At 46.6% G+C, this 23,730-nt stretch overlaps 1 protein-coding gene across 1 annotated transcript in view; it reads right to left on the bottom strand.

The window, feature by feature from the left end:
• The window catches only part of PPIP5K1 (diphosphoinositol pentakisphosphate kinase 1), a 45,698-nt gene extending 22,893 nt beyond the window's left edge, over positions 1-22,805 (bottom strand). The window contains exons 1-23 of the mRNA XM_010572207.1: positions 22,659-22,805; positions 20,882-21,077; positions 20,693-20,783; positions 19,601-19,686; positions 19,197-19,351; positions 18,085-18,186; positions 17,637-17,798; positions 16,468-16,589; positions 15,910-16,011; positions 14,619-14,705; positions 14,091-14,166; positions 13,454-13,563; positions 12,378-12,463; positions 11,840-11,968; positions 8,483-8,604; positions 7,525-7,707; positions 6,462-6,603; positions 5,609-5,832; positions 4,463-4,590; positions 3,876-3,990; positions 2,315-2,422; positions 924-1,040; positions 452-616 (exon numbers count right to left, since the gene is read on the bottom strand). Coding sequence (XP_010570509.1) covers positions 452-616; positions 924-1,040; positions 2,315-2,422; positions 3,876-3,990; positions 4,463-4,590; positions 5,609-5,832; positions 6,462-6,603; positions 7,525-7,707; positions 8,483-8,604; positions 11,840-11,968; positions 12,378-12,463; positions 13,454-13,563; positions 14,091-14,166; positions 14,619-14,705; positions 15,910-16,011; positions 16,468-16,589; positions 17,637-17,798; positions 18,085-18,186; positions 19,197-19,351; positions 19,601-19,686; positions 20,693-20,783; positions 20,882-21,077; positions 22,659-22,805 — 2,955 coding nt within the window. The remainder of the gene's footprint in view (positions 1-451; positions 617-923; positions 1,041-2,314; positions 2,423-3,875; positions 3,991-4,462; positions 4,591-5,608; positions 5,833-6,461; positions 6,604-7,524; positions 7,708-8,482; positions 8,605-11,839; positions 11,969-12,377; positions 12,464-13,453; positions 13,564-14,090; positions 14,167-14,618; positions 14,706-15,909; positions 16,012-16,467; positions 16,590-17,636; positions 17,799-18,084; positions 18,187-19,196; positions 19,352-19,600; positions 19,687-20,692; positions 20,784-20,881; positions 21,078-22,658) is intronic.
• Between the last annotated feature and the right edge of the window lie 925 nt (positions 22,806-23,730).

The following is a 23,730-nucleotide window of genomic DNA, read 5'->3' as shown; positions in this document are numbered from 1 at the left end:
ATAAACCCACCAGTTAGCAGGGAACTGGGATTTGCATGAGATCTTAGATGGGAGACAGGAACAAGAAATGTGGAGCTGAACTGTGAGAGGCAAAGGCTAGAATCTAAGGGAAGGCAAAGATGTCATCATGGCTAGGTGAAGAGGTTGCATGCAATCTTGTAGCTGGTTGCACTGATGCCTCTACAGAGCATGTAATCCAAATAATTCTTGTGTTTCTCAAGCATTTCCTTACTTGCTCTTCCTCATCAGTTCCTCTGACCTGTGTTGCCCATGTCCTTCCTCAATGAGGAGGAGTCTGGGAGGTCTGCCTTCCAAAAAATCCCTCTTTAACTTCTGCAGATCCTTTCCCAGAATCAACTCAAACTCTGGCACATTAAAAGGAATGCCAGGAAACCAAAACCAAGCAAAAGACCTTCATTAGAACAAGCAAGGGCACCCATTGCATTGTTACCTCCATGGACCCTGTTTTCCGGTTCCTGATCAGCGGTGATCTTCGCTGAATGCTGACAGGCTCAGAAGGCTGTGGAGACCTTTGCTGTGCGCGGTCTGGCTCATCTACACCCTTCTCTTTGGAGAGGTCCTCCAGGCTGCCTTGGTCAGCTTTCTTGTCCTCGTTCTGCAGAAAGGAAACATTGACACCTATAGGCACGCGGCCTTCGCAAGTGCTGCCCAGGCACTGACTCCCACCTCGGACCTCCCAGCTCTGCTGAGCTCAGGAGGATACCAGCCCTGACAAAACCTGGGAGTTCGGCAGGGAACGTAACCTGCTAACAGCTCGCGGGCACGAGAGAAGGGTCAGAGGAAAATTTGCTGCTGGAGACTGGACAGCTGCAGAGCCTGATAGAGCAGCAAGGTGCCTGAGGGCCCCACGCTGGCCACATCCCCAGCAGGCAGGGCAGCCTGCGCCCAGGCAGGGTGCTCACCTCTGCGGAGGCAGGCCGAAAGCCAAACCCTGTGGGCACGTTTCTGTCTTCCTCACAGCCTTTCACGCCAGGGCTGAAATGCAGCTCCACATGGAAACGCTCTTCTGAAGACGGGTCCTGTGAACAAGAGCCACAGGAATAAGTAAATAAATAAAAATCAGTCCCACTGTCAGCATAGGTCATGGTCTGACCTGGGCCACCCTGCCATGCCGGCACAGCACGCATCCCAAGCGCATCCTTTTGGAAGGAAAGCGGAAGCAACAAGAAACCACAAACATAATGGCTCTAGGTTTGTCTCATCCAAAAGGACAGCCCTTATTAGCACAAAGCTGAGGCATTCAGATTGTTGTTATTTTGTGACAACAGCCACCAGAGGACCAAAACAGAATCAGGCTATGTGTGTGTGTATATATATATATATACACACAAACCTAAAACATAGCCCCTTCTGATCCACTCCTGTTGCAAAACCAGCACACACTGGGGCAGGGAGAGACTGGTTCCCTCCTGAACCTTTAGTCAGGTTGTTCCAAGATTTAAGTAACTGTCTCTAATATTAGTTTATTTTTTTTTAAAGGAAGCCAGAGCTTTTACAGTATCTGGCATCAATGATGTAAAACCAAAAGTTTCACCATCTCTACTTATTAACAGATTTACACCACTCCTAAGACTTTTTGGGGCTTTTTTGACAAACAGCACTGAGAAATATTTCACTTCTACCATTAGAACCCCACATCAGCTCTGTGAACAGCAGATTCTAATTCTATAGCATATGGAGCAAAGGGACTGCTCCCCTCGCCCACTACAACCTCCTACAGTACAGTACCTGAGTCAAAGAACCTGGGATTCAGTACGTGCAATTTGGTGCCAAAACTACTTATGGTCATCACCATCAGCTTCCACATTCTGGCTGTTTTTTAAATCATTCTCTTCCTGAAGATATCAATATATACTTCCCTAACTATATCTGTATATTTTTACAATAAAAAAAAGTTTAGAAATGTGGAATGTCTGAGTATTTTCTAGAAATATTTGGAAAAAACTGCCAAATATCATTTGTGTTTGTTTATTTTTTCCTACTCTTCATTTGTAATTAATATTAAGAGACAGAAAATTATATTGCTTTAGGAAATGCTTTAAAATAGATAGTATTGATTACTTAAGTTTGGTATTACTGCTCAGGGTAGCATTCTTCTTACAAGTAACTAGCATTAACTGGGTCACTGCCTCCCACCTAAAAATAAAAACTATCAGTTGTGTTAATGATCCATCCATCTTTATTCACAAGCGGAGAGAGCTCAGGTTACAGACTTCCCAGTTGAACTCATCTCTCAGGGACTGTGCCTTTCATCATGGCAGGAAGGATTTTATCCTACAGCTATATCCCTCACCTTGTTGTTGTCCTCGTAGAGCATGATAACAATCTGGGTCATGTAGTTCAGCTCTGAGATAGCACTCAAATAGTCCATGGCTCTCTTCCACTGCTGGTCTTTGTTTTCCTGATATATACACATAAACAGTCGCATGGAATAAGCAACAGCAGACACCTTGCAACATTCAGTGAAATGGGTCTGAGAGAGTTTGTCTCTCCACAAGATAACAACATTGTCAGGACAAAAAACACCTTGCTTAACTTGCATGAAGAGAAATGACCTTGCAATGAGGGTGGGGTGCTTAAAGTAAGGAGCAACTGCATAGAGGGACACTACAGCTACCCATACAATCCACGTGCAGTTCTGAGCACATCCAGCTGCAAGCCCCTACGCCATGCTGTCTGGAGAAAAGCATAACCCACAGCAGGTTCCCAAACACAGTCGTTCTCAAATAGTGGCCTACAGAACAGAGTATTTTAGAGAAATCTCAAAAAAAGCACAAGGGATGAACTTGTGCTAAATAAGGGACCAAGTGAAGCTGCTTTTACATGATGCTGAATGAAAAGTCTACAGAGCCCTGCTGGACCCTTGGGCTCCACAAGGCAGGGAAGCCCACCCCTCATTGTTTCCCAACACTGCTAGGGAACGGCCATACCTGAAGTACCATTCACGCTGCTGTGGAGCAGCTCGCCACCTTGATGGACGTGAAATGAACCCCACAGGTACAAATGAACCCAGATGCAGCCTAACATCCCTGTGCTGGCAACACAGCATCCTCTGACACTCAAGTCGGGGAATAAAGTAGCATCTTATTCAGTGAGCAGTTCAGAGGTACTTGCATGATCACTGCCTGCAGATACATTGAGCTTCCACAGACATCAGAAATCACACCTGCTAAGTAAGCCCAAACTCTGAAGGCATTTCAAGACACCATGCTTAAAAATGGGAAGATAAATCAGAGAGCCTCTCAAGGACTCTAAAGCAGAGCTTTTCTCAGGGTGACGCCAATTCCTTCAGTAAGCAGGTTATGAAAGCAAGTGAAGGTTGGATTGGATGAGTTAGACCCCTAAAAACATGCATCTGTCCCTCTGGTAGAGAGCACCCCCTATGCATTTGCAACCTCAAGCCACATCCTCTCTAAGCAAACTGATTTTCTTGACTTAGAATTGACAGAAAGTCACTAAATAACAGGGCCAAGCTCTTGAAATACAGGATTGAAGGAAGCAGGAAGAGAGAAAATCCCTCATTCCCATTGCCTTATATTGCTATCCTCCTACACAGGTTAAGTGGTCTACTCATCCAAAACCAGCAGGACAGCTCTCGGAGAAAACATGCCTCCATACAAGCAAGGCAGGCAGTGTCAGGACTGAGGAAGAACAATCCTCCTACATGCCAGAAAGGCACGAAGCTGCAGCATGCAGACACAGCAGAGATGGAGTTGGCCAGAGGCCACTGATGCACGTCATTACTGGGGGAGCTGGCTAGAGGGGCAACCTACAAACATACACTGTCCACCTTGGAAAGGGCCACTGAAAAAAAGCAGGGAGGCTTACTCTGTCAGCATTGCTGGGACACTTACATCCAGGAGGCCCCCATAGCGGAAGATACTGAGCAGAGAATGCACATGGCTCTCACTGGTGAAGTAGAGCCGTGTCCGAACGTGGCGACCTGGTGACAGAACTCCTCTTGAGTACCTAAACCAAAATCAGCCCAGTGTTACTCACAGCCTGCCAATGAATTGCCACACAGCAGCATTTCTGCACACTTAATGGAATAAGACAACGCCGCACTGGGAACTGTCAAAGAGCAGCAGGAACAGAACAGTGAGAGCACTGGACACAGAAGCGGCAAGTTTTATGGTATCCTAATGGAGACACATGGTGGGGCAGAGGTGGCCTCATCATACCAGCACTTGCCCCTTGTAGAGACAGGGATGAAGGCACCACCATCCAGTTACAATGGGTTTAAGCTTCTGTGGCACCATGCTCAATGCGCCTTTCCATTTCCCTTCTAGTTCTAGGAGCACGAACACATCTCCCTCTTGGTGTGTCCTTCAACGTATGTTCAGTGCCTCCTTCCACACCAGTACACTCTTCTGGCGTGGTTCCCACAGGCTGCTCCAAAGCTGCCCTCCCCACCAGCAGCAGCATGCAGCACAATCCTTACAAGGGATGTAGTTTGTTGACAGATTCATCTTCATGGGTTCTCTGTAGGTCCAACTGGATCTTTTTAATGAGAGGAAGACAAAAGCCAATAGCAATCTCCAGTTTCTCCTCCTTATTAATCCCATATTCCTGCAGGAACAAAACAATAGATACCCCTGAGCCCTGGTTCTTTGCCACATCCTCACATGAAAGGAGGCTGGACTTCAACAGGTCTGTCCACAAGCACCACTACAGGACAAGAAACAAGGACAGAAAGGGAAACGTCACTCTTCTCTTTTTTGCACATACTGCAGATGGTGACAGAGGACAGAGACTCCTCCAAGAATCCCAATCTGTCTAGACATGACTGTCAGTACTCTTCCAACAGTTGAGAGGTGCAAGTACCGCCAGGGACCCTCCTCTCATGACACACAAACTTATACCCTGACCTGGCATGAGCATTAATGCAACAACTGCTACTTGCAAAGATAAAACTTGAAGTGCTATGCTGGAAATAGCCAAACTATATCTCATGAAGAACACTGTGAAAAAGTTTAGAAGACCACTTCTGCTCTACACGGGCACAAGTGCAATTGGACCTTGCTGGTAGAAGTTCATCCCATATAAACGAAGGATGTTCTGCCAGAAGTGGGACAGAACAACAGTGACTACAGAGATCCATTGCATGTGGCCCTCCTTTCCCCTCCCATGTTCATGGGCATAAACTTTGTGAGAAGCAAGCCAACTTCAGAAACTGCACAAGTTCCAGTTTGACAAGAATAACAAACTTGCCAGAACAAGCCTTCACTTTAACACAGAAATCTCTCTTTCCCTGTACAATCTTGTATGTGGAGAATGGGGTGTTGCTACAGCACACGCACTCAACTCGAAGCTGTGCTATAATGCACTACGATGAACATGGAAAAGCTGCTGCATCAGCTGTTCATTATTCTGACACTGTCAGAATCCTCATCCAGGAAGCCAGCCCTACCACACCTTAAGTCATAAATGGTTGCAGGCTTATACAAACACTGAGAGATATATCTGAGAAATACCTGTGATATGCTGCCTTGAGAGTTAACGTGCAAAAGAATCAAGAAAAAACAGACAGGGAAAGGGTCAGAAACTGACACCACAGACATCGTCACACTGGCAGGACAGGCTATACCTGGGGTATGATCACATCTGCCAGGGCTTTGGAGAGTTTGAAGAGTTCAGCTGTGCCTTCCAGTTTCAGTGCACAGTTGTGCTGTACATCATACTTGATGCAGTCGTAGATATCAGGGATCTTGCTGATGTCGTAACGCCCATTCTTCATGCGGAAATCTCGTTCCAGCTTACTCCAGCGTTGCAGCATCAGTTCTAAAGTCTCACTGTGGTACAGCTGCAGGTCTAAACAGCAAAGAACACCAAACCACATTCACATCCTCACTACTTCTGTGTAGATTTCAAGTGACAGCTATGACTGACTTCTCCCAGCACAGAAGGGCTCTGATTATTATGTCACCCATGGGAATCCTAGACTGGAAAAGCCACTGGATCGGCTGCACGGAGTTTTAACCTGCAGCAATAAGCTACTTCCAAAATACTTGAGAAAAGTGCAACTGTTTGCCTATTGGTTTATGTCTGCCATAGATTGTGTGAAATGTCCCACAGATGCCTTTTTAAAACCTCTGCACTGTTATTAGGAAAGTTCTTAGAGATGAGCAAATCATGACTGAAAAACTTGCTGTTTACAGTCTTGAGCTCCCTCCAGGAAATGCTTGAAAAAATCAGACATACTTCTCCAGGCTATACTGCTGCTATTTACATTCACTCTAAACCCAAGATGCACATATCATTTCCTTTACGTTACAGCTCTAACAGTAGTTGAAAGTGGAATAAGAGCCTTCTACATCAATAGCACATACAGAATTTCACTTTAGAATTTCTTTGCTACAGACAAACATAAACCATAGTGGTGTTTGGGAGCTCTGAAGATGTAATAATAAATGAATCTGCTTTCCGGTTCTGATGCTCACCTGCAGATTTTGGGTCTTCCAGACGTTTTCGTATCTGGGAGGTAAGATTCTCAATCAGGGTGAACACCTGGTTACAGACCTCTACTGGGTTCTGGATAAATGTCATGGAGTTGAGCAGAGAAGCACTGCCTGTAGGTGCTAGCTGAGAGAAGATACCAGTACAGATTAGTTAGTATCTTTACTGACTGTGAACACAAGATGTCTGCCTTTTGCAGCTGTACTGCTTTCTGATTAGGTACAAAAGTTGTGCTCCCAGCTGAGCATAATGAGCTGGCCTATTCCTAGGTGTAGTTAGGCATGTTTTAAAAACTTCCTCAGGACCAAACTCAGAGGTAGCAAACAACTGCTCCTCTCAGATCAGACCTCCCTCCACCTACAACATCCACTCTTGTCTCACTTTGCTTTTGTGCTTGAGCAGAAGGGCTTCAGAGAAGTTTGAAGTAGTTCTCTGAGGTGATAAATACGTTCCTTAATGGTAATGGATTTCAGTCCGGTAATCAGATCTCAGAATCTGGGAAAAATAGTGTTTTGGGGACTTGTTGGAGAAGCAGCTATACTGCTTTTATTGGTTGCTGTGCTGGATGCAGCCCATGCTCTCTACTCTGCAGTTATCAGACACTGATAGGACCACAAAAGGGTTTGCATCCAAAAGATCTGTTCACACATGCACAGAGCACAGATCCAGAATCTGGCAAGGCATACTCCCTGTCCACAGCAACTGGGATTGTTCTGGGCACCACGCAGTAAACCACGAGAACTCTTCTTTTAGCACACCCATGAGAATAAAATGCACTGAGACTTCTAAAGGGAGAGGAAGGTACCGTGATGATTCTTGAAGGGGACAGTGGAGCAACACTGAGGATTTTCCCTTGGAGAAGGGCAGGGGCCATTAACCTGCCCTTTCCCTCCTCAAGTTCTGTTTATACCCTGTAATTTTGACCAGAACTGATCTCAGACTAACCAAACTACTGTTCACATACCAGCAGGCTTCACATCAAACCACTGGAGCAATGCTATTCTCCTTCCAGATACAGGAAGCAACAAAGCCACACAGGTGCTTTACCTTTTCATAATCCTCTTCACAGAAATCAGCATCCTTCTGCATGATTTCATGCAGTCGTGCCTTCACTCTGTGTTGGCAGCTGCTAAGGGAATCACTGTCACTGTCCAGGAGACCGTTCATATTGGCACTTTTCACCATTTGCACCAGGATGGGGGTGAGCTCTCCCTCCAGGGCCAGCAAACCCTAAAGCAACACAGGACAAGATTTCAACTATGTGCAGCCCAAGCAACAAACATTTCTGGTAGTTTCATGGCCAGCCTTCAATCAACTTGAGTGAAAACTCAACTGCCCTTGAAGAGCAGTTTTACAGAAACAGCACCTGCAGTCACCAGTGACTCTGGCATGCTTCTAGAGCTATTCAAGGCAAAAGGCCAGCTCTGCCTGCAGCAGCCCCATATTTGTCTAGGCAATTGTTGAGCAGCCAATTCAGTTTGCTGGAAAATGTTGATACACCAGAGGCTTTGAAGAACAGCTAAGGTCCACCACAGGATTCCCCTTGGCTCCAGCTTTAACTGCAGATGAACCTGTCCTCTCCCCAGCCTGCACCCCACACTGCACCAAAGACATTTCATTCCCCTTTTAAATCCAGCAGTCAAGGAATAACCCCTCTGGCTGGGCAGTCACCCAAGAAACACTCATTCTGTAGGTAATTAATATTCAGCAACAGGTTTGATGTGCTCTAACATCAAACACCAGCAATACTCCATAAATAACTCCTTTTCCAGCCTGGGTCCTATCCTGGACAGGATACTAAAGGTAACATACATGTGCAGCTACACTGGATTTCCAGTACCGCCCCATACAGTTGCTATTAGCATAATGTGCTACCATCCTCCCAACAGAGAGTGGGAAGTTCCTAGGACAACTCCTTCCTCATCACCAGATGTTTTCCTTTAGAACTGGCATATTTTAAGACTAATGTAGCAGAACTAACAGATGCCCAAAAGAGAAGAAGGACCTTTGCAAAAGCTGCTGCTGTCATCTGAACTCGTCCCTCATCTGAGGCATAAATCTTGAGATCATGACGGTAGGTGCTGTGCAGCCTCAGCAAGCCACATCCAGGGAAACCAGCATAATCACCTGGAACAGAGAACAAACTCACAATTAATATTCTGACACCTGCAAAACTATCAGCTGAATATACTGCTTTAGACAACAAACTTTATTGTAGTAACAAAGTTATATAGAGAATTAATCACTTTCATAGCCAGCATTTAGGCTGCTCCCAAATAGACAGTTTTAGCTATATATGATGACTAGAAATTTAATTCAGGCTTTGCTTAACTTGGGAAAGTTCACTCTGAGGAAAAAAAGTGAGCATTCACCAGTCAAGTATGATGCTGCCCAAATTCCGCAGCAACCCTCTCTGAACAGTCCGTAATTGTTCTGCTAGCCTGAATACACCTGTGCAGAATAAAGATGCACAAAAAAAAATTGCCTCCTTCTACTAGTACTCTGCATACGAGCAGGTACTGCTGCCATCAGAACTGCAGGCAGAGTTATTCAGTAGGGAGGCACCCGGCTTCCAAAGCATATCCTGTAGAGCTACAATTATCTTGCGGCACAAAATGACAGTTTATTTATGGTGGCTGAGTCAACCACAGGAGTCAGATCAGCAATGGGAGAAAGCAACTCATGCAGGTCTCGAGTCTGACCCTCCAAAGACAGTGCAGTGGTGACTAATTTGCTGCTGCCTAGAATCCTATGATGATTTTGCACAGTACCCAGTCACATTGCATGGGAAGATGGGAAAACTGCTCCCAGCTCTGAGCTCACAACTCAGAGAAACACCCTGCTAGACAATGACAGACACCAGCCAGAAGTCAGCTGTATATCTGGACAAAGCTTCCATGTACCAACGGCTACCGAGAAACACAGCATCTCACTGCAAAATAAGATCTCTCCTTCTCCATGAATGACCATGTGAAGCAGAAGTCTCCAAAGCCATGATTCAGAAGGACTGAAGTCACCTTGTACATGCTCAGATCTAGCTCTACTGTGAGCAAAAGGGCAGCTAGTCAGTGCTCACCAGATATGGAGAAGTCAGTTCAGAACTGGCATAGACCATACCTTAGGGCTCAGCCCAGCTTGCTGGTAACTGCACTCCACTTGACCAGAGCTCTGCAGACAGGTCTCTTCTCTCAGGTTTTGGCTCATTACGCTGCAATCTACTCCCTGTACTTCCACTGGAATTGCCTCTCCTGCACAGTCTTCCAGTCTCCCCAATCTCTTGTCCAAGTCAGTGGCTCATCCTCTCAGCTCCAGGCTTCAGAGATCCACAACAGCACCAGGAAGTCCCCAGCCTAACTCACTGCTCCCGTCTTCAAGAATGGCACACAGGCCTTCTCATGAAGATCCTCTGTCCGCTACTGCTCCTCCTCCTTTAGTCTCTGTGCACTGACAGGCTGCTCTACTTGTTGGCACCTTGCAGTAAGCAACAGCGTGCGCACTCAGTTTTCTCATCCTTTGGAAAGTTTATCCTCACATTTGCTAAAAATGTGTTCTTGAGATCACAAACATTTGGCCTCACAGCTCACCTCCTTCGACCTGCTTGCAACGCTCCTCCTAATGCAGCCCAGGATACCATTTGATTTCATTGTGGCAAGGGCACATTCTTGGCTCATATTCATCCTGGTGCCCACCAGGACCCCTGGATCTTTTTCTGCAAAGCTGCTTTCCAGTTGGTTGGCTCCCAGCATGTATTGGTGCAGGGGGTTGTTCCTCCCCAGAAGCAGGGCTTTGCAATTCCCCTTGTTGAACATGATGAGGTTCCTGCCAGCCCATTTCTCCAGCCTGTTGAGGTCCCTCTGGATGGCAGCATGACTCTCTGGCGTATCAGCCACTCCTCCCAGTTTTGTGTCATCTGCAAACTTGCTGAGGGTACACTCTGCCCCATCACCCAGATCATTAATGAAGATATTAAAGAGGATCAGACCCAGTTTTCACCCCTAGGCTACACTGCTAGTTCCTGGCCTCCAACTAGACTTTGTGCCACCGATCACCACCCTCTGAGCCCAGCCATTTAGCTGGCTTTCAATCCACCTCACTGTCTGCTCATCCAGCCCATACTTCCATCAGCTACAAGGATGTTCCCAGAGACAGTGTCAAAAGCCATACTGAAGTCAAAGTAGGCCATAGCCATTGTTCTCCCCTCATCTAAACAAGTCAGTCACTTCACTGTAGAAGGTTATCAGGTTGGTTAAGCATGACTTCCTTTTGTGAGTCCATGCTGACTACTCCCAATCACCTTCCTATCCTTCATGTGCCCAGAAATGGTCTCCAGGATTAGCTGCTCCATCACCTTCCCAGTGACTGTGGTGAGAATGACCAGCCTGCAGTTCCCTGGGTCCTCCTTCTTGTTGTTTTTGTAGCTAGGAGTGACATTTCCTCTCCTCTAGTCCTCAGGCACCTCCTCCAGTCCCCACAATCTTTCAAAGATAATGTAGACTGGCCTCACGGTGAAACCTGCCAGCTCCCTCAGCACTCATGGGTCCATCCCATCAGGGCCCATGGACTTAGGTATGTCCAGTTTGCTTAAGTATTCCCTGTCCCAACCCTCTGCCACCAAGGGTAACTCTCCCTTATTCCAGAAGGAAATCTTCTCCAATTCAATTTAAATTAGCTTGATTAATTTGACATTTAATTAATTAAATTGAATTAATTAAACATACAAGTCAAAGATAAGCAGTATCCAATACTGGTCTCACCAGATCAATACAGTAGCAGTGTATTACTTCTGACTCTACTTGGATGAAAAAGGCAATCTCAACCTTTTTTCTTGTCCTTTGGGGTCTTGTTGATCTGTGTGTGTACTAAATGCTTTTCAGTGTCACAGAATTATGCAGAGAAAATACGGAGAAGTTACCTTTCTGTTCTCCTGTCTCAAGGCAGAATTACCTGTGTTCCAAGACAGAATTCCTCTGTTCTCTACATCTGAGCTAAATTCCTTGTTAATCATACATAAATTTTGAATTGTATCTGCTTCATCGGAATGTATCTTATTAGAATGGCTTCTCTTTTTTGAATACTGGCACATTAGTTGGAAGAATGTTATTGCGCTCCAAGACATACTAAAGTTTAACCACTGCAGCAGACAACTCTAGCCAGCTTAGGGATCTTGGGGTGCAAAACCCACCTGAATTATTTATCCTTACCAGGTCAACTCAAAAAAACAAGAACAGTGATGACCTGAGTCACACAGGCTGCACACAGCCCACAGATGTCTGAGCATCCCTCACATTGGTGATTAGTCACCTGGGCTGGGCAGCCTGGCACAGTCACAGGACAGGACCAGAGATACATGGACAAAGCTTACCTTGGCCACCAGGGTACATACAGCGAAAGGCTCGCCCCAGCTCTTCTGCCTGGACCCTTCCTGCTGGTGTCAGCTCTCCACCCCACTTAAGCACCAGGAGGAGGGATGGGGAAGACTCTCGGCGAGCTTCTAGGAGACAAACAGGTACTCACTACATCAGATCTCAAAGCTGATCTTGCAGGGGGAGAGGAGGGGAGGAAGAAGAGGTTGTCATCAGCACCTTGCAGAGCATTCTCAACACAAGCCTGACCCAAAATCACCAGGAACCAAACCAGCAAGTACAAAATTAAGAGTCATTACTTTTTGAAGGTATAGGCTGACATTCATGAAATTGGAAGCATAATCCCTGTGGCACCATCCAGGGTATATTGGTACACTACATTATGCATCACTCCAACCCTTCATATGATGTGAGCAAAGATAAGATATGGGTCACTAATTTTGCTTGCACATCCAGAGGCCTATATAGGTAGGATAGCTGCACGCACTCTTGAACACCAGGCTTGAAGATCATGACAGCAACATCAGGTTTCTTTACCTTCGTCTTCACTTGCAGCTTTTGGATGTCCATGAGGCAGATAGGTCAACTGAACCTTACGGTTAATGCCAGAAAAATGTCCATACCTGTCACAAGGAGAGGGGGGAAAAAAAGTTTAAACAAATCAACTCCACTCACCCTTTGCCCAGAGGTCCCTAGGCAGCACACAGCAAAAATACAGCACAGGCAAGAGACTTTCTGCTGCAACACCAATTGCCACGGAACATGAACATTTTTGCCATCTACCTGTGATCTGGCACGTACTCCCAGAAAAAGCCAAACAAATCCCCCAAATGAAATTCAAAGATAAATTTACTTGCCTGCTCTTCGGCTGACAACACTCTGTGCTCTCACACCCCACTGGGGCTTTAATCAACCTTAGTTAATTTCTATCTACATCTTTAACAAGTGAATTAATGAGATCACAGAAAAAAAACCAATCTGCCAGATGCTCTGCGGATAACCACATCTCTAACGAGCAGAAAGAGCAGGGGAAGGAATCATAGCAAAAATTCATCCTCTGCTCCACAGACATGGCTTGAACACAGGCACTGCCTGTGTACGCCACAGTGAGCTACAGTTCTGAGAGAAACCCTTCTTTTGTTTCTAAGATGCCAACACCACCATATTGTCTTTTATTTGGGCTGTATGAAACCTAAGAGGACACAAACATCTTTTCATGTTTTCCAAGCTCCTTTTTGTTAAACTTCTGGCACCAGGACAATCTTATTTAAAACAAGATTTCTTCCAAATCTACCAAAAATGCTTCATATCAATGTGGTCCCTACAGGACTCCAGTTCCTCTCCTGCAGCAAAGGAAGCTCAGTTTTGTCACAGGTTGTTTAGCCAAAAACCAGACACACTTGGAACAAGAATCAGCAGTGGTTTTGATGCCAAGAAGAAAATGTTAAGAGCATGTCACCTTTCATGTACAGCTGCTAATAGGGGATGGAGGAGACTCTGACCTCTGGGGGAGCCAGCTGGCCAGGACAGCAGCAGCACAGCTTGCTTCTACATCACATGCTGACCCACGGCTCTGAGACAAACTCATGGTGCCCCAAGATATGAACCCTTACATCTCCAAGACGCTCTTCAGCTGTTCCAGTTTGGATTTCCTCTCCTCAATCTCACAATCACTGTGGGTTCCCAGGTCCACCACAAGCTGTCGTGCAATGTCCAGCACTTCCTGTTGGAGAGCAGACAGTCTCAAGCATCCAGCAATTCTGCCTCAGACTCACCACTGTACTCTTGCAAGGCCTCCAGATGGCTTCACCCAGTATCAGGTCCACACAGACACTCGTCAGAGACACATCATTTCATAAGACACAGCTCAGGCAGGACAAACTTTCACACTGCAGTTTGCTTCATCCCCACCCTGGGCGCCAGCCCTGTTCAGAAACAAGCAGGTGCCTCCAACTGCCCCACTCCCTAGCCTGGACCCATCTTTCAGCAGAGACAACCACACAGGTGGGCAAGCTACATCAGGTCATCCCCATCCTACAGTCTTCACATCAGCTAGGATGCAAAGTTTCCATTCTGGTTTCATACTATCACCCAGCTGAGTGTGCACAGGCTGGGGAATGAGAAAGGGAGCGTTTGTGTGACAGACTGTTGCCCTTTTGAGGGTTTCCACCCTTCCAAAGAATTGCCTCGCACTGGGATCCGTATTACCTGCATGTCCCACACTGTAACCCCAAAGAGGACTCCCCTCACCTGTAGCTGCTCTGGTTTCTTCAGCTTCAACTTCCCTGTCTTGTAGCCATCATATTTCTCAAATAATTCAAAGAACCTGAACAGACAACAAAGAACCCTGATCCATTTTCTGCTGTTTCAGTGCTACAAGGACTGTCATCCCTACATATGCATTCACGCTCTGTTCTTCAGGGAGAACCAGCAGGCCCACTGGCTCCTTTCTGTGCTTCAGAAATTCTGAAAAAAACAAGTGTTTCCAGCTGCAGGTACAAAAAGGAAGCAGTCACTAGCTTCCCATTTAGTGGGATACTTCCCTTTGCAGCACCTAGAAGAACAAGAACACTTGTTCTTCCAGTGTTCACACAGAAGGTGCTAGGATCCTTATGCGCAAAGGGGGCTCCCTCAATTGGGCAGAAAGCTCTTGCTTGAATGGAGCCAGAAAAAAGCACTGCCTCCCATGCACTCAGCCCTTCTGCTCCTCCTTTTGATTCAGAATATGGGCCCTCCTCACTTCCCAGCAGCACAGCATCTTCTTGCCTTGACTCTTACCGGGGATGCTTAACTTCCATCTTCATCTTCTGCTTTGGGGTGCGATCTCCATGCCGGATGACTGCAATAACACACCGAAGCTCCATCCTGGGGAAACACAAGATACAGCTGACAAATGTGCCCCTACACTCCAGAATTGCCACCAGAAAGTAGCTTCCCATTGTTCTTTCAGTTCCATCCTTTTTACAGCTGCTTTCCTCATCAGTGGCAGAACTTCTCCCAGGCTAAACCAGGCACAAGTGCCAAGGCTGTAAAAGCAGTCAAAGTACTGCAGACCCTACCAGGTCATCTGATTTCCTATCAGGGAAAAGCACCACAGTACCATAATATGACAGGCAGCAGAAAGGACAAGGCTGGATGTTACAGAATCTACAGAAACGATATAGAAAGACCCAGGAAAAAACAACTTGATTCAGAAGAATGGTTATACAGCTGGGGTCCTGTCTTTGAGCAACCACTAAGAGCTGTATGTAGAAAGATCCCATAGCAATCAGCCACCTGCAGGAACCAGTAGTTAGGCTGGCTAATTTCAGAATGGCTACATGAGTTTGCTTTTTCAGATACTACAATATCCAACTATTTCTTATAGGATCGCAGAGAAATGGGGATTGATTCTCAGTCTCATTGTCACAAGGTGCCATTGAAGCCAGCAGTCCTGTGAGCTGTGCAGTGTTTGTGTTTGCCAACGTTTTCCAAATGATCACACAGCAAAAGAAGGATGAATACATACTCTCAATCTACCTTTTCTGTAGCAGCTACTTTGTTCACTTCATACAAGTGTACAAGTGTGCTGAGGATCACAAAGAAACTTTTGCCTTTGGTCCTTTAGCCTTATGTGGGGGAAAACTAGTAAGGCCAACAGTATCAAATGAGGGTCTGCCAAGTGTACAGGTAACATGAATACTTCAGCTAATTGTTTTCCACCCACAGCTCAACATGCATTTTCTCCAAGTAGCAGCCTACTGAACAGTGAGCCAGCTACAGCGATGCCCTGATCTGTTTCCTGTGCTGATAAAGAAATTGGGCCTTCTGAAAGCCACGTGAGCAGTTTCTGTAATTCCTTCAATGACTGCTCATCTGCATTCATCAAACCTATGACTAATTTACAATCTGTCTTCCCCTTTGTGTGCAAAAGGGCTAAGCCTTTCCATGGGCATTTCAGGGTTGCAACCAACACAGCAGCTGGGGAACGCCATGCTGCTGGGTGATGTCTGTCCCTTGGACAGGATTTGCACTTTGTCCCTCATGTAGCCATCACCAGCATTCTTTTGAGAGGATGGCAGGTACTCACATGGTGCCTGAGGTTGTGGGGACAATGGGAATGTCTTCTGCCTCTGTTGGGATGGACCAGGGAATATGAAACTGGGGAGCCAATTCCCGCATGATTATATTTCTGGAAAAAATGAGAATACAAAACTCACAAGGAATTCCATTCCCTTGGTCCTTCACTTCCTCCTTAGTGGTCCAGCTGACAGATTTGAAGAGAGCCACAGAATTTCTCCCCACTTTCCTCGCAGAGATATCTATCACACCATGGGCTAGTCAGGGCACCAGAAAAGGACACCAGTTTCCCTCCCATCACCAATACCACAGCTGGGCTTAGTATCCAATGAAATGTCCTGTAAGATACAACTAGCTGTAGACAAAGACAGCTAATGCCAATGCAGGCAGGAGCTCCAGAGGCTAAAAATAATTAACCCATTCCTCCCAGAGCCAAGCTTTCACCTGCTGAACAAATGTTCCCATATGAACCACCTGCAGACTTCTCCGACGTACTGATCAGGACTCCACATTCATTTTACTTTGCTATGAGTCACCTTACCCGCTATCAAAACTTGATTCTACATACCCAAGGATTTTGGCACAGTCATCGTAATACTTCATAGAGTTCTTCACAAAACTGAAGCCGTTCACATCACAAACAAAAGAGTGGCCATTTGCCCGCAGGAGGTCGAACCCACACACTGTTTGCTGCATGAGGAAGCAGAGGACAGAGGACTCAGGCATGCTGTGAGGGAGTGCAGCAAGGGGACGGCAGCTGCCCAGCCAAGCAGGCGCACACACAGACCAAGCCCATGTACACTGCCCGGTTCAGCTCCACTGGTGCTGCAGCCGTCCTCCACTCTATGCCTACCTCATGAGCCATGAAGAAGCATGCAAATACACCCCCTAGCCAGCAGTAACAGGCCCTTTAGAGGAACCTTTACACCCTCACAGCTGTATCAAAGGCCCAACCCACGAGCCCCCAGATTAAGCCATCAGGGCTGCCCTTCTACCTCCCAGAGCTCTAAAGGCTTAAGACAAAGCAGCTCCTGGCTCTCCTGCTCCTGCCTCTAAATCCAAGAGTTTTGAACCAGACTGACAAGTACAGACAATAACTGGTGCAGGCAAAGACATCCATCACTATGTAGAAAAGGCTACAAGGTAGAACAAGCCCACAGCTGTATCACAACAAATGCATGGGTTCCAGATTGCAGCAGGGGCAGGAACAAGTAGCCACGTGCTTCTTCTGCTGCCATTGCTGAACATGTCATGTAACCATACCTAGACTCACACACTCACTCTACCGACCTGTAAAATAGAACACAAATGTGCACCAAAGCCAGATCCAAAATACAACAACAAAAAAAAAACAAACCAGAAGAAAAGAAGACCAAGCTTTCCACACAAACACAACTAGGAAACAGTAAAGGCAGGACAAGTGCAGGTCAGATGGACAGCAGCATGCTCAGAATCTGGTATTAAATGCTCAGATGTACGCTGGACACCAGCCACCTGCCAGCACAGAGGGGATTTGCTGCAGGCCCTCCTGCCTTCCCAGTCATCTCTGACCAGCAAACTGCCATGGCCAGCAGGACCAGCTGCACCCAGCCAGCAGAGACAGCAACTGGCATCAGTTGTGGAAGACTGCCACACAAGAGACACATCAGGGTAACAGAGCTCAAGCTTTAACACTGACCAAGATTCAAATCAGACATTCATGGAGTATCCCGCTTGCATAGGGGAGAAAACACAGACCTTAAAGGCTACACAGACTTTCCGGGCAACTAGTTTCTCCATGGCAGTCAGCATGACTGGGTAACGGATTTCTTTCCCTTCACTGTCCCGTTCAACCTTCCCATCCAAAGCAGGGGATTTGCGAGCTTCTGCATGGGCATAGTCTGGCCCAACAGTGTACACCTGGGAAGAGAAATAGTTAAACCTGACATAACCACCTAGACTAACTGCAGCTTCCAGAAGGTATTTCTACTGCAGACACAGAGAGAAGAAGACCAGATGGTCTTGCACATTTCTCCTGTTATGACCTACAGAACACCCGCTCCCCTCTTTGGGATCCACGCTGCACAGTCAATGCCTCACAGCTCAAACAAACACTCCAGAATCTAAGTACGACTAAGCAGGACTGCCCAACCTTCAGCCATCCCAGGCCTGGAGAAGGAAGGAGCTATTCCAGGCTTGTCCTTACCTTTACATCAGTGCCATCTGTAGGCATGAACTCCTCATAAATGTATGAGCCTGTCTTCCTCACACTGCTCTCTGGGGAGTACACACTACTCCGGCTGCCAATCTGAAAGGACAGAATAAACACCTCAGGGAAGAGCAGGGGGCTCCTTTTCTTAGGTGGAACAACAAAAAACATAAGCTTCATCCCATAAGTAGAGAATTAGCAGAACACCTCTTGGAACCCCCAGCTATTATGGCACACTTATTTATGGGGGACAAAAGAGACTCCAGAACACAGACAGTAGGTATGTCCTTTTCCAGGCTTTAAAGAGGAGAGAAGTTATTATAGATCATTACGTTGACTCCAATCACTACAGGGATATGGAACAAAAAACAGTGGATAAAGACCTAGAAAGTAAGGAGCCTAGCTAATAAACAAATGAAAATAAATGATGACAGGTGATAATCAGACCAATTTAACCTCCTTCAAGGGCAGCTGACTGATCTTATGGACAGAGGAGGATGATGTTGTCATTTTTAGTAAGACTTTGGATACAACCTCAGGTGGCATGCCTGTATGTTAGCTAAGGAAAAAATCATTTTAAGATTATTAATAGCAGATGCATAAGTGATTGGAAAAAAGATACATCAGAGCTATTGCCACTGTTTTCTGGCAAAGTGGGGGAAGTGAGTAAGGGCAGATTCCCTGTGGAATCTAGGAATAAATACTGCATTTATCACATTTGCAAGCTACACTAAGCTGAGAAGGGCAACAATGATGTTAGAGGACAGGAACATAAATTTTTTTAAAAAATCATCTTGATAAACTGAGGAACTGATCTGGAAAAAACAGTATGCAATTCAATAAGGGACACAGTTCTCCATGACTGCTAGACAGGACACAGGTCAAACAGAGGATGGGGAAGGCGAAGTCAGCACTACCACTAAAATATGTCCTTCTGCAATTCCCAGGTAGATGGGGTTGAACTAAAAGTTCTAAGAAGGTCTAGATTTCCCCACCACAAAACCTTCCTTTCCCCTTCACCTGCCCCAACATTCCCTCCTGAAGCTACATGGGTCTCAGAGCTACAGATCTGCTGGTTCCAACACCAAAACTGGAGTCCCCCTCCTCACCTTCCGAAAGAGCCGCTGGCTGCCCCCACCTGCTGATGTTGGGTAGTAAATATACACATTATGGTCTTCAGCACTGACTGGCTTCTCTACAAATGGCTTTGGGAAAACAGCTCCGTTTACCTCCACGTGGTCCTCTCCTTCCACCAAGTTGCACTCTGAAGACAAAGCACCACAGCAGCACGTTAGGAAAGGGTGAGACAGCCTTAGTGCAAAGTTGAAGCCCAAGTCCACTGGCCTTCAGTCTGGGCCAGTCAGCCAGTTTTGCTGTTGGGACCTTTGTCCGCAAAAAACAACAGACTTGTGGATCAGGCCTCTTCAAGCTGATTATCAGGACCTGTTCTCTGCAGAATATCTTAAATAGTACAGTATGTGAAAATGCCTTTCAGTAGAGCCTGGGCACTGACCTTCTGGTCTATCAGGGTCTCGATTGAGCACAGCATAGCGGGGCAAGTCTATTCCCTCTTCTTGAAGGATCCGATACACTTCACGCCTGTAGAGGACAGAAACAGTGTCAGAAGACTCTAGAACGTCCTCAGTTCATGCCAAGGGAAAGGCTTCGCTCCCACTGATGAAAAACAAAGTCAAATGAATACAAAAAAGCCTCAAGACAGAGTGCAAATACTTCTCAGCACATGCTCTCCAGATAAGACCTACAGGCTATGGGGCATGCCCCAGTCCTACTCCAGACAGAGATGTCCCAGAGTAAATCTCTATCTGACCTAAACATGGATGCTTATTTACTAGCACATGCCCAACCACCAGCAACACACCCAGCACATGCCACCTACCCAGATCTGCCCTCTCGAAGGGTGCCCTGTCATGCTAGGCTGCCCAATGCCCAGGCCAGGCAGATGCAGCAGAGCCTCTTTTCATCCTGTGTCAGTAGGGAAACTGCAATTCTTCCACTAGAGTTACACTTTGGGGTACCTATCAGCACCCACAGGAACACGCCTCGCAACCCAAAGACATGGCAGAAGGTTTGGGGTCTGGTATGAGCCCTACCCATATACAGCCAAAGCAGTCTGGCTGTATGCACTGAAGTATGTGACTGCTGGTGGCCTCTACCAAGAGCTGACTGAGAAGCCCCTTGAAGTGTCTGACCAACATACCTTCCTCAGAATCTGACCTGGCCTTGCTCCCAATGTCTGGCCCAGAACCCCATCCCACTACTTGGCTCTCCTACTCAGAGACTAGTCTTTTTGTCTTAGTCGTGGCAGTCTCATTCTGCAAGTCCTCTTCCACTTCCTACTTGATCTAGCCATTCCTTACAAGACATCTGCACCAGAAAATGAAACATGTCAAGTCTCAATGGGTTTATCGCAAAATCTATTCCCCTCCATGTTTTGGGGAAACAACTCCTAAAAGCCACTGCTAAGGTCCCCTTCCTCCCCAGCTCACTCATTTGCGTGTGGCCAGGAAGACGAAGTTTGCACAGCATGCTGAGGAGAGGAATCAAAGGGAGAGGGAAGGGGCTTTAGTGGATCACAGACACCTACCTGTCCTGGATATAATACTGCATATCAAGGTCATTAATCAGAAATGGCTTGCACAGCTTGGCATAAGCGACCGCTTTATCCAGTGGGAATCCTGAAATACAGAGGGACCGGGGGGCAGGGGTGGAAGAATGAGTGGAAGCTCCCTTGCCCAAATCTCAAGCAGGCTAAGGCCTGCCACAGACTTTTTACCTTTGGAGTGGAATGATATTAGGCAGTCACAAGAGGGCCAGTTCTCCACCGGTTCATTCAGAATAACATCTTCCCCCATAATCACCACTGTGATATACTCAAACTTGCACAGACGCTCCAGAATCTGTGTCATGGGCTTTGACTTGGACTTTTTGGTCATGGCACAGATTCCAACCACAATCTGCCGTTCAGGTGGCTAAGGGAAGATAGAGATCAGTTTAGTACAGGGTCGACTACTTTACCGCATTTAAACTACAACAGTGTAGAGATGCAGCAATGCAGAACAAACAAGGGGTTTTCTTCCAACCTTACGCACTTACAGCTCTTGCTAGACTCAAACCCATACACACTTCCAGGTCCCACAAGAGTCCACTGGGGGACATCATTAAGGACCAGCCCAAAACAACTGCTTCTTTGCCAAGTAGTATGTACCTCCTCCTTTTACTGGGCACTAATGCTAAGGTCAAAAATAAATACCTGGCACCTGAACAAGCAGCAGGAACTGGAATCCCACATCATGTTCTCTGGCCCACAACTCACCAAGGCAGTTGGTGGACTTAGGCAGGCTCAGGAAAGAGCCACAAATATTTTATAGCAAAAAAAGCCCAGGAGCTCAGTCTGTTTGTCTTATGTGAGAAAATGAAGGGGAGATTACAACAATAGGTAGCTATGAGTAGAAGAGAAACAGTACCAAGTGCTCTTCCATGTATCTGACAAAGGTACAAGATCCAGTGGGATGAAGTTGCATAAGTCAAGAAAGAAGGCAGGCATTCAAAAAGCACTGGTAACCGTAACAGAGGAACAGGCTGAGGTCCGTGGTGGACTTCTGTCAACGTCTAGAAACCCCAGACTGGATGTTTTCCTGACAGATTAATTCTGGCCCATGCAAGATTAAATGCAGTGAGATCATCTGAAGTGATACACAGAGGACTGCGGGTTACCCAGCACAAACAATTGTGGCTTCTAACTGTAAGCTGAGACTTTAGAAGTTACTGCACAGACTTGCAAAGCCAAGGTTCCACAGCAAGAGCAACACCTGGAAAGTGAAAAGGTTTCCAAATCCTTCACCACACCTGATAAATAGTTCCTCACTGAGCATCAAGGTACACAACACTGCATGGGTTTGAAGGAAGCCCATGTGGGCTCTGAGGTCAACAACCCACTTGCAATGGAGACTCAGGGTACAGAGGCAATGGAAATGACTGCTGCATTGGTGTATGGTCCCAGCAATTCGCACAGCCAGCAGCAATGTCCCTGCAGCATCCAAGTCCCATGTGCAGAACAGCAAATGTAACATTTAATATAACACTGAATAGGGGCCAAAAGCAGTCAGGAGCTGGAGATCATTCTCCTTTCTGCATCCTGTTCCTGGAGATTACAGAAAAAAATAAATGCTTCCTTTCTGCAGACACACCTTTGCCCTTTTCACAGTTCCCAGAGTTTTCCTGAAAAATTTCCCTGATGAAACAGAAAGATTTACAGGAGTGTCAGGGTTAAGTTGCTAGGACAAAGAAATCTGCTATAGTACCTGAAAAAGACCCACAAGTTTAAAGGCTAGGATTTACTGCAGCATGAGGCAGCGAGTATGGCAGCATGACAATGTAATATGTCCTGTCAGAAATGACATTGCTGTTCCCCACAGTTGCGCCACACAGCCTGGTGCCACGTCCCCTGAAGTCCTGACAGCCTATGGCCTCAGCAGCAACTGCGCAAACCCTGGCTGACACCCAGGAATTCTGCACAGATGCTCCAACCCAGAATGCTGGGACCTCCTTACCGACTCCTCCTCTTCATCATCTTCAAAGAAATCAGTTTCGTCTGTCTTCATGTTTGATCCCAGAAAGTCTGTCTCATCGTCCCTGGAACCGACAACAAACCTGGGCGTGGAGTTCTCTCCCTCACTGGAGGTCGTCAGGGACGACATTGCAGCTTTGGTGGCCGACCATCCCGCTCTGGAACCACAGCATGCAAAAAGGGATAGAGACAGTCAGGTGCAGGGCAAGCCAGGGGCCAGCTGTGCTACTGGAAGCAGGTGATGGTGGGGAGGGCAGGGACTGATCTAGCATGAGTGAGCCCAGGGAACATGCTGCTCAGCACAAAAGGAGGGAGCAGAAAGAGACCCTCGGGATAGGAGGGCATCCGGGATTCAAGATAGTTTTAGATAGGCAGCTCCATTGTGAAACTAACCCCTTTGCACCAACTGGGAAAGGGACAGTGTCACCGCCAGCACTGAAATCATGTAAACCTTACAATGATGCATGCTCCAAGTCGCTGTCTAAATCATGGAAGGGGACAGTGGACACTCTTGTAGGCTCGTACACCCAAAGACATCCACTGGGACTCCAGAATTTAGGATGAAGCTTAGGACAGCGACAGTGACTTTCCAATCGCCAATTTTCATCCTTTCAGCTCAAGAAGACCTACAGAAACAGAGAGACCAGTTTGAGAGGTGCATGAGTTTGCAGGGAGGAGGGAAAAGGAAGAAGGGACAACTCTTTGGCAGGGAAAGAGGACACCAAGGAAGCATCAGCAACAGTTTGGGTTGCAGGTCAGGGTTTCTGGGTTTGCAGGCTGGCTCTGATTTATGCTGTGACCATGGAAGCCAATTGTCAGGATACAAGCTATGCTTTATAAACACCAGGAAACGAGTGTGTCTTGCACTGTCACCTACAATAGCAGCACTGTCTGCTGAAGAAGTGACAGAGTTTGAATACACAGTACGCATGATCTGTACACATCAAGGACACAGCTGTTCACCTCTGACCATAGCTCCACATACATAAATGTCAAGCGGTTGCCCTTTACCATGTTTTCCCCAACTGTAAAGTGGTGAAAAGTATTCCACCCAT

Source organism: Haliaeetus leucocephalus, unplaced genomic scaffold, assembly GCF_000737465.1.
Source record: "Haliaeetus leucocephalus isolate CR32 unplaced genomic scaffold, Haliaeetus_leucocephalus-4.0 Scaffold339, whole genome shotgun sequence".
NCBI classification, from domain to species: domain Eukaryota; kingdom Metazoa; phylum Chordata; class Aves; order Accipitriformes; family Accipitridae; genus Haliaeetus; species Haliaeetus leucocephalus.
Note: the sequence above shows the minus strand (reverse complement) of the source record. Positions and strands in the feature narration are given on the sequence as shown.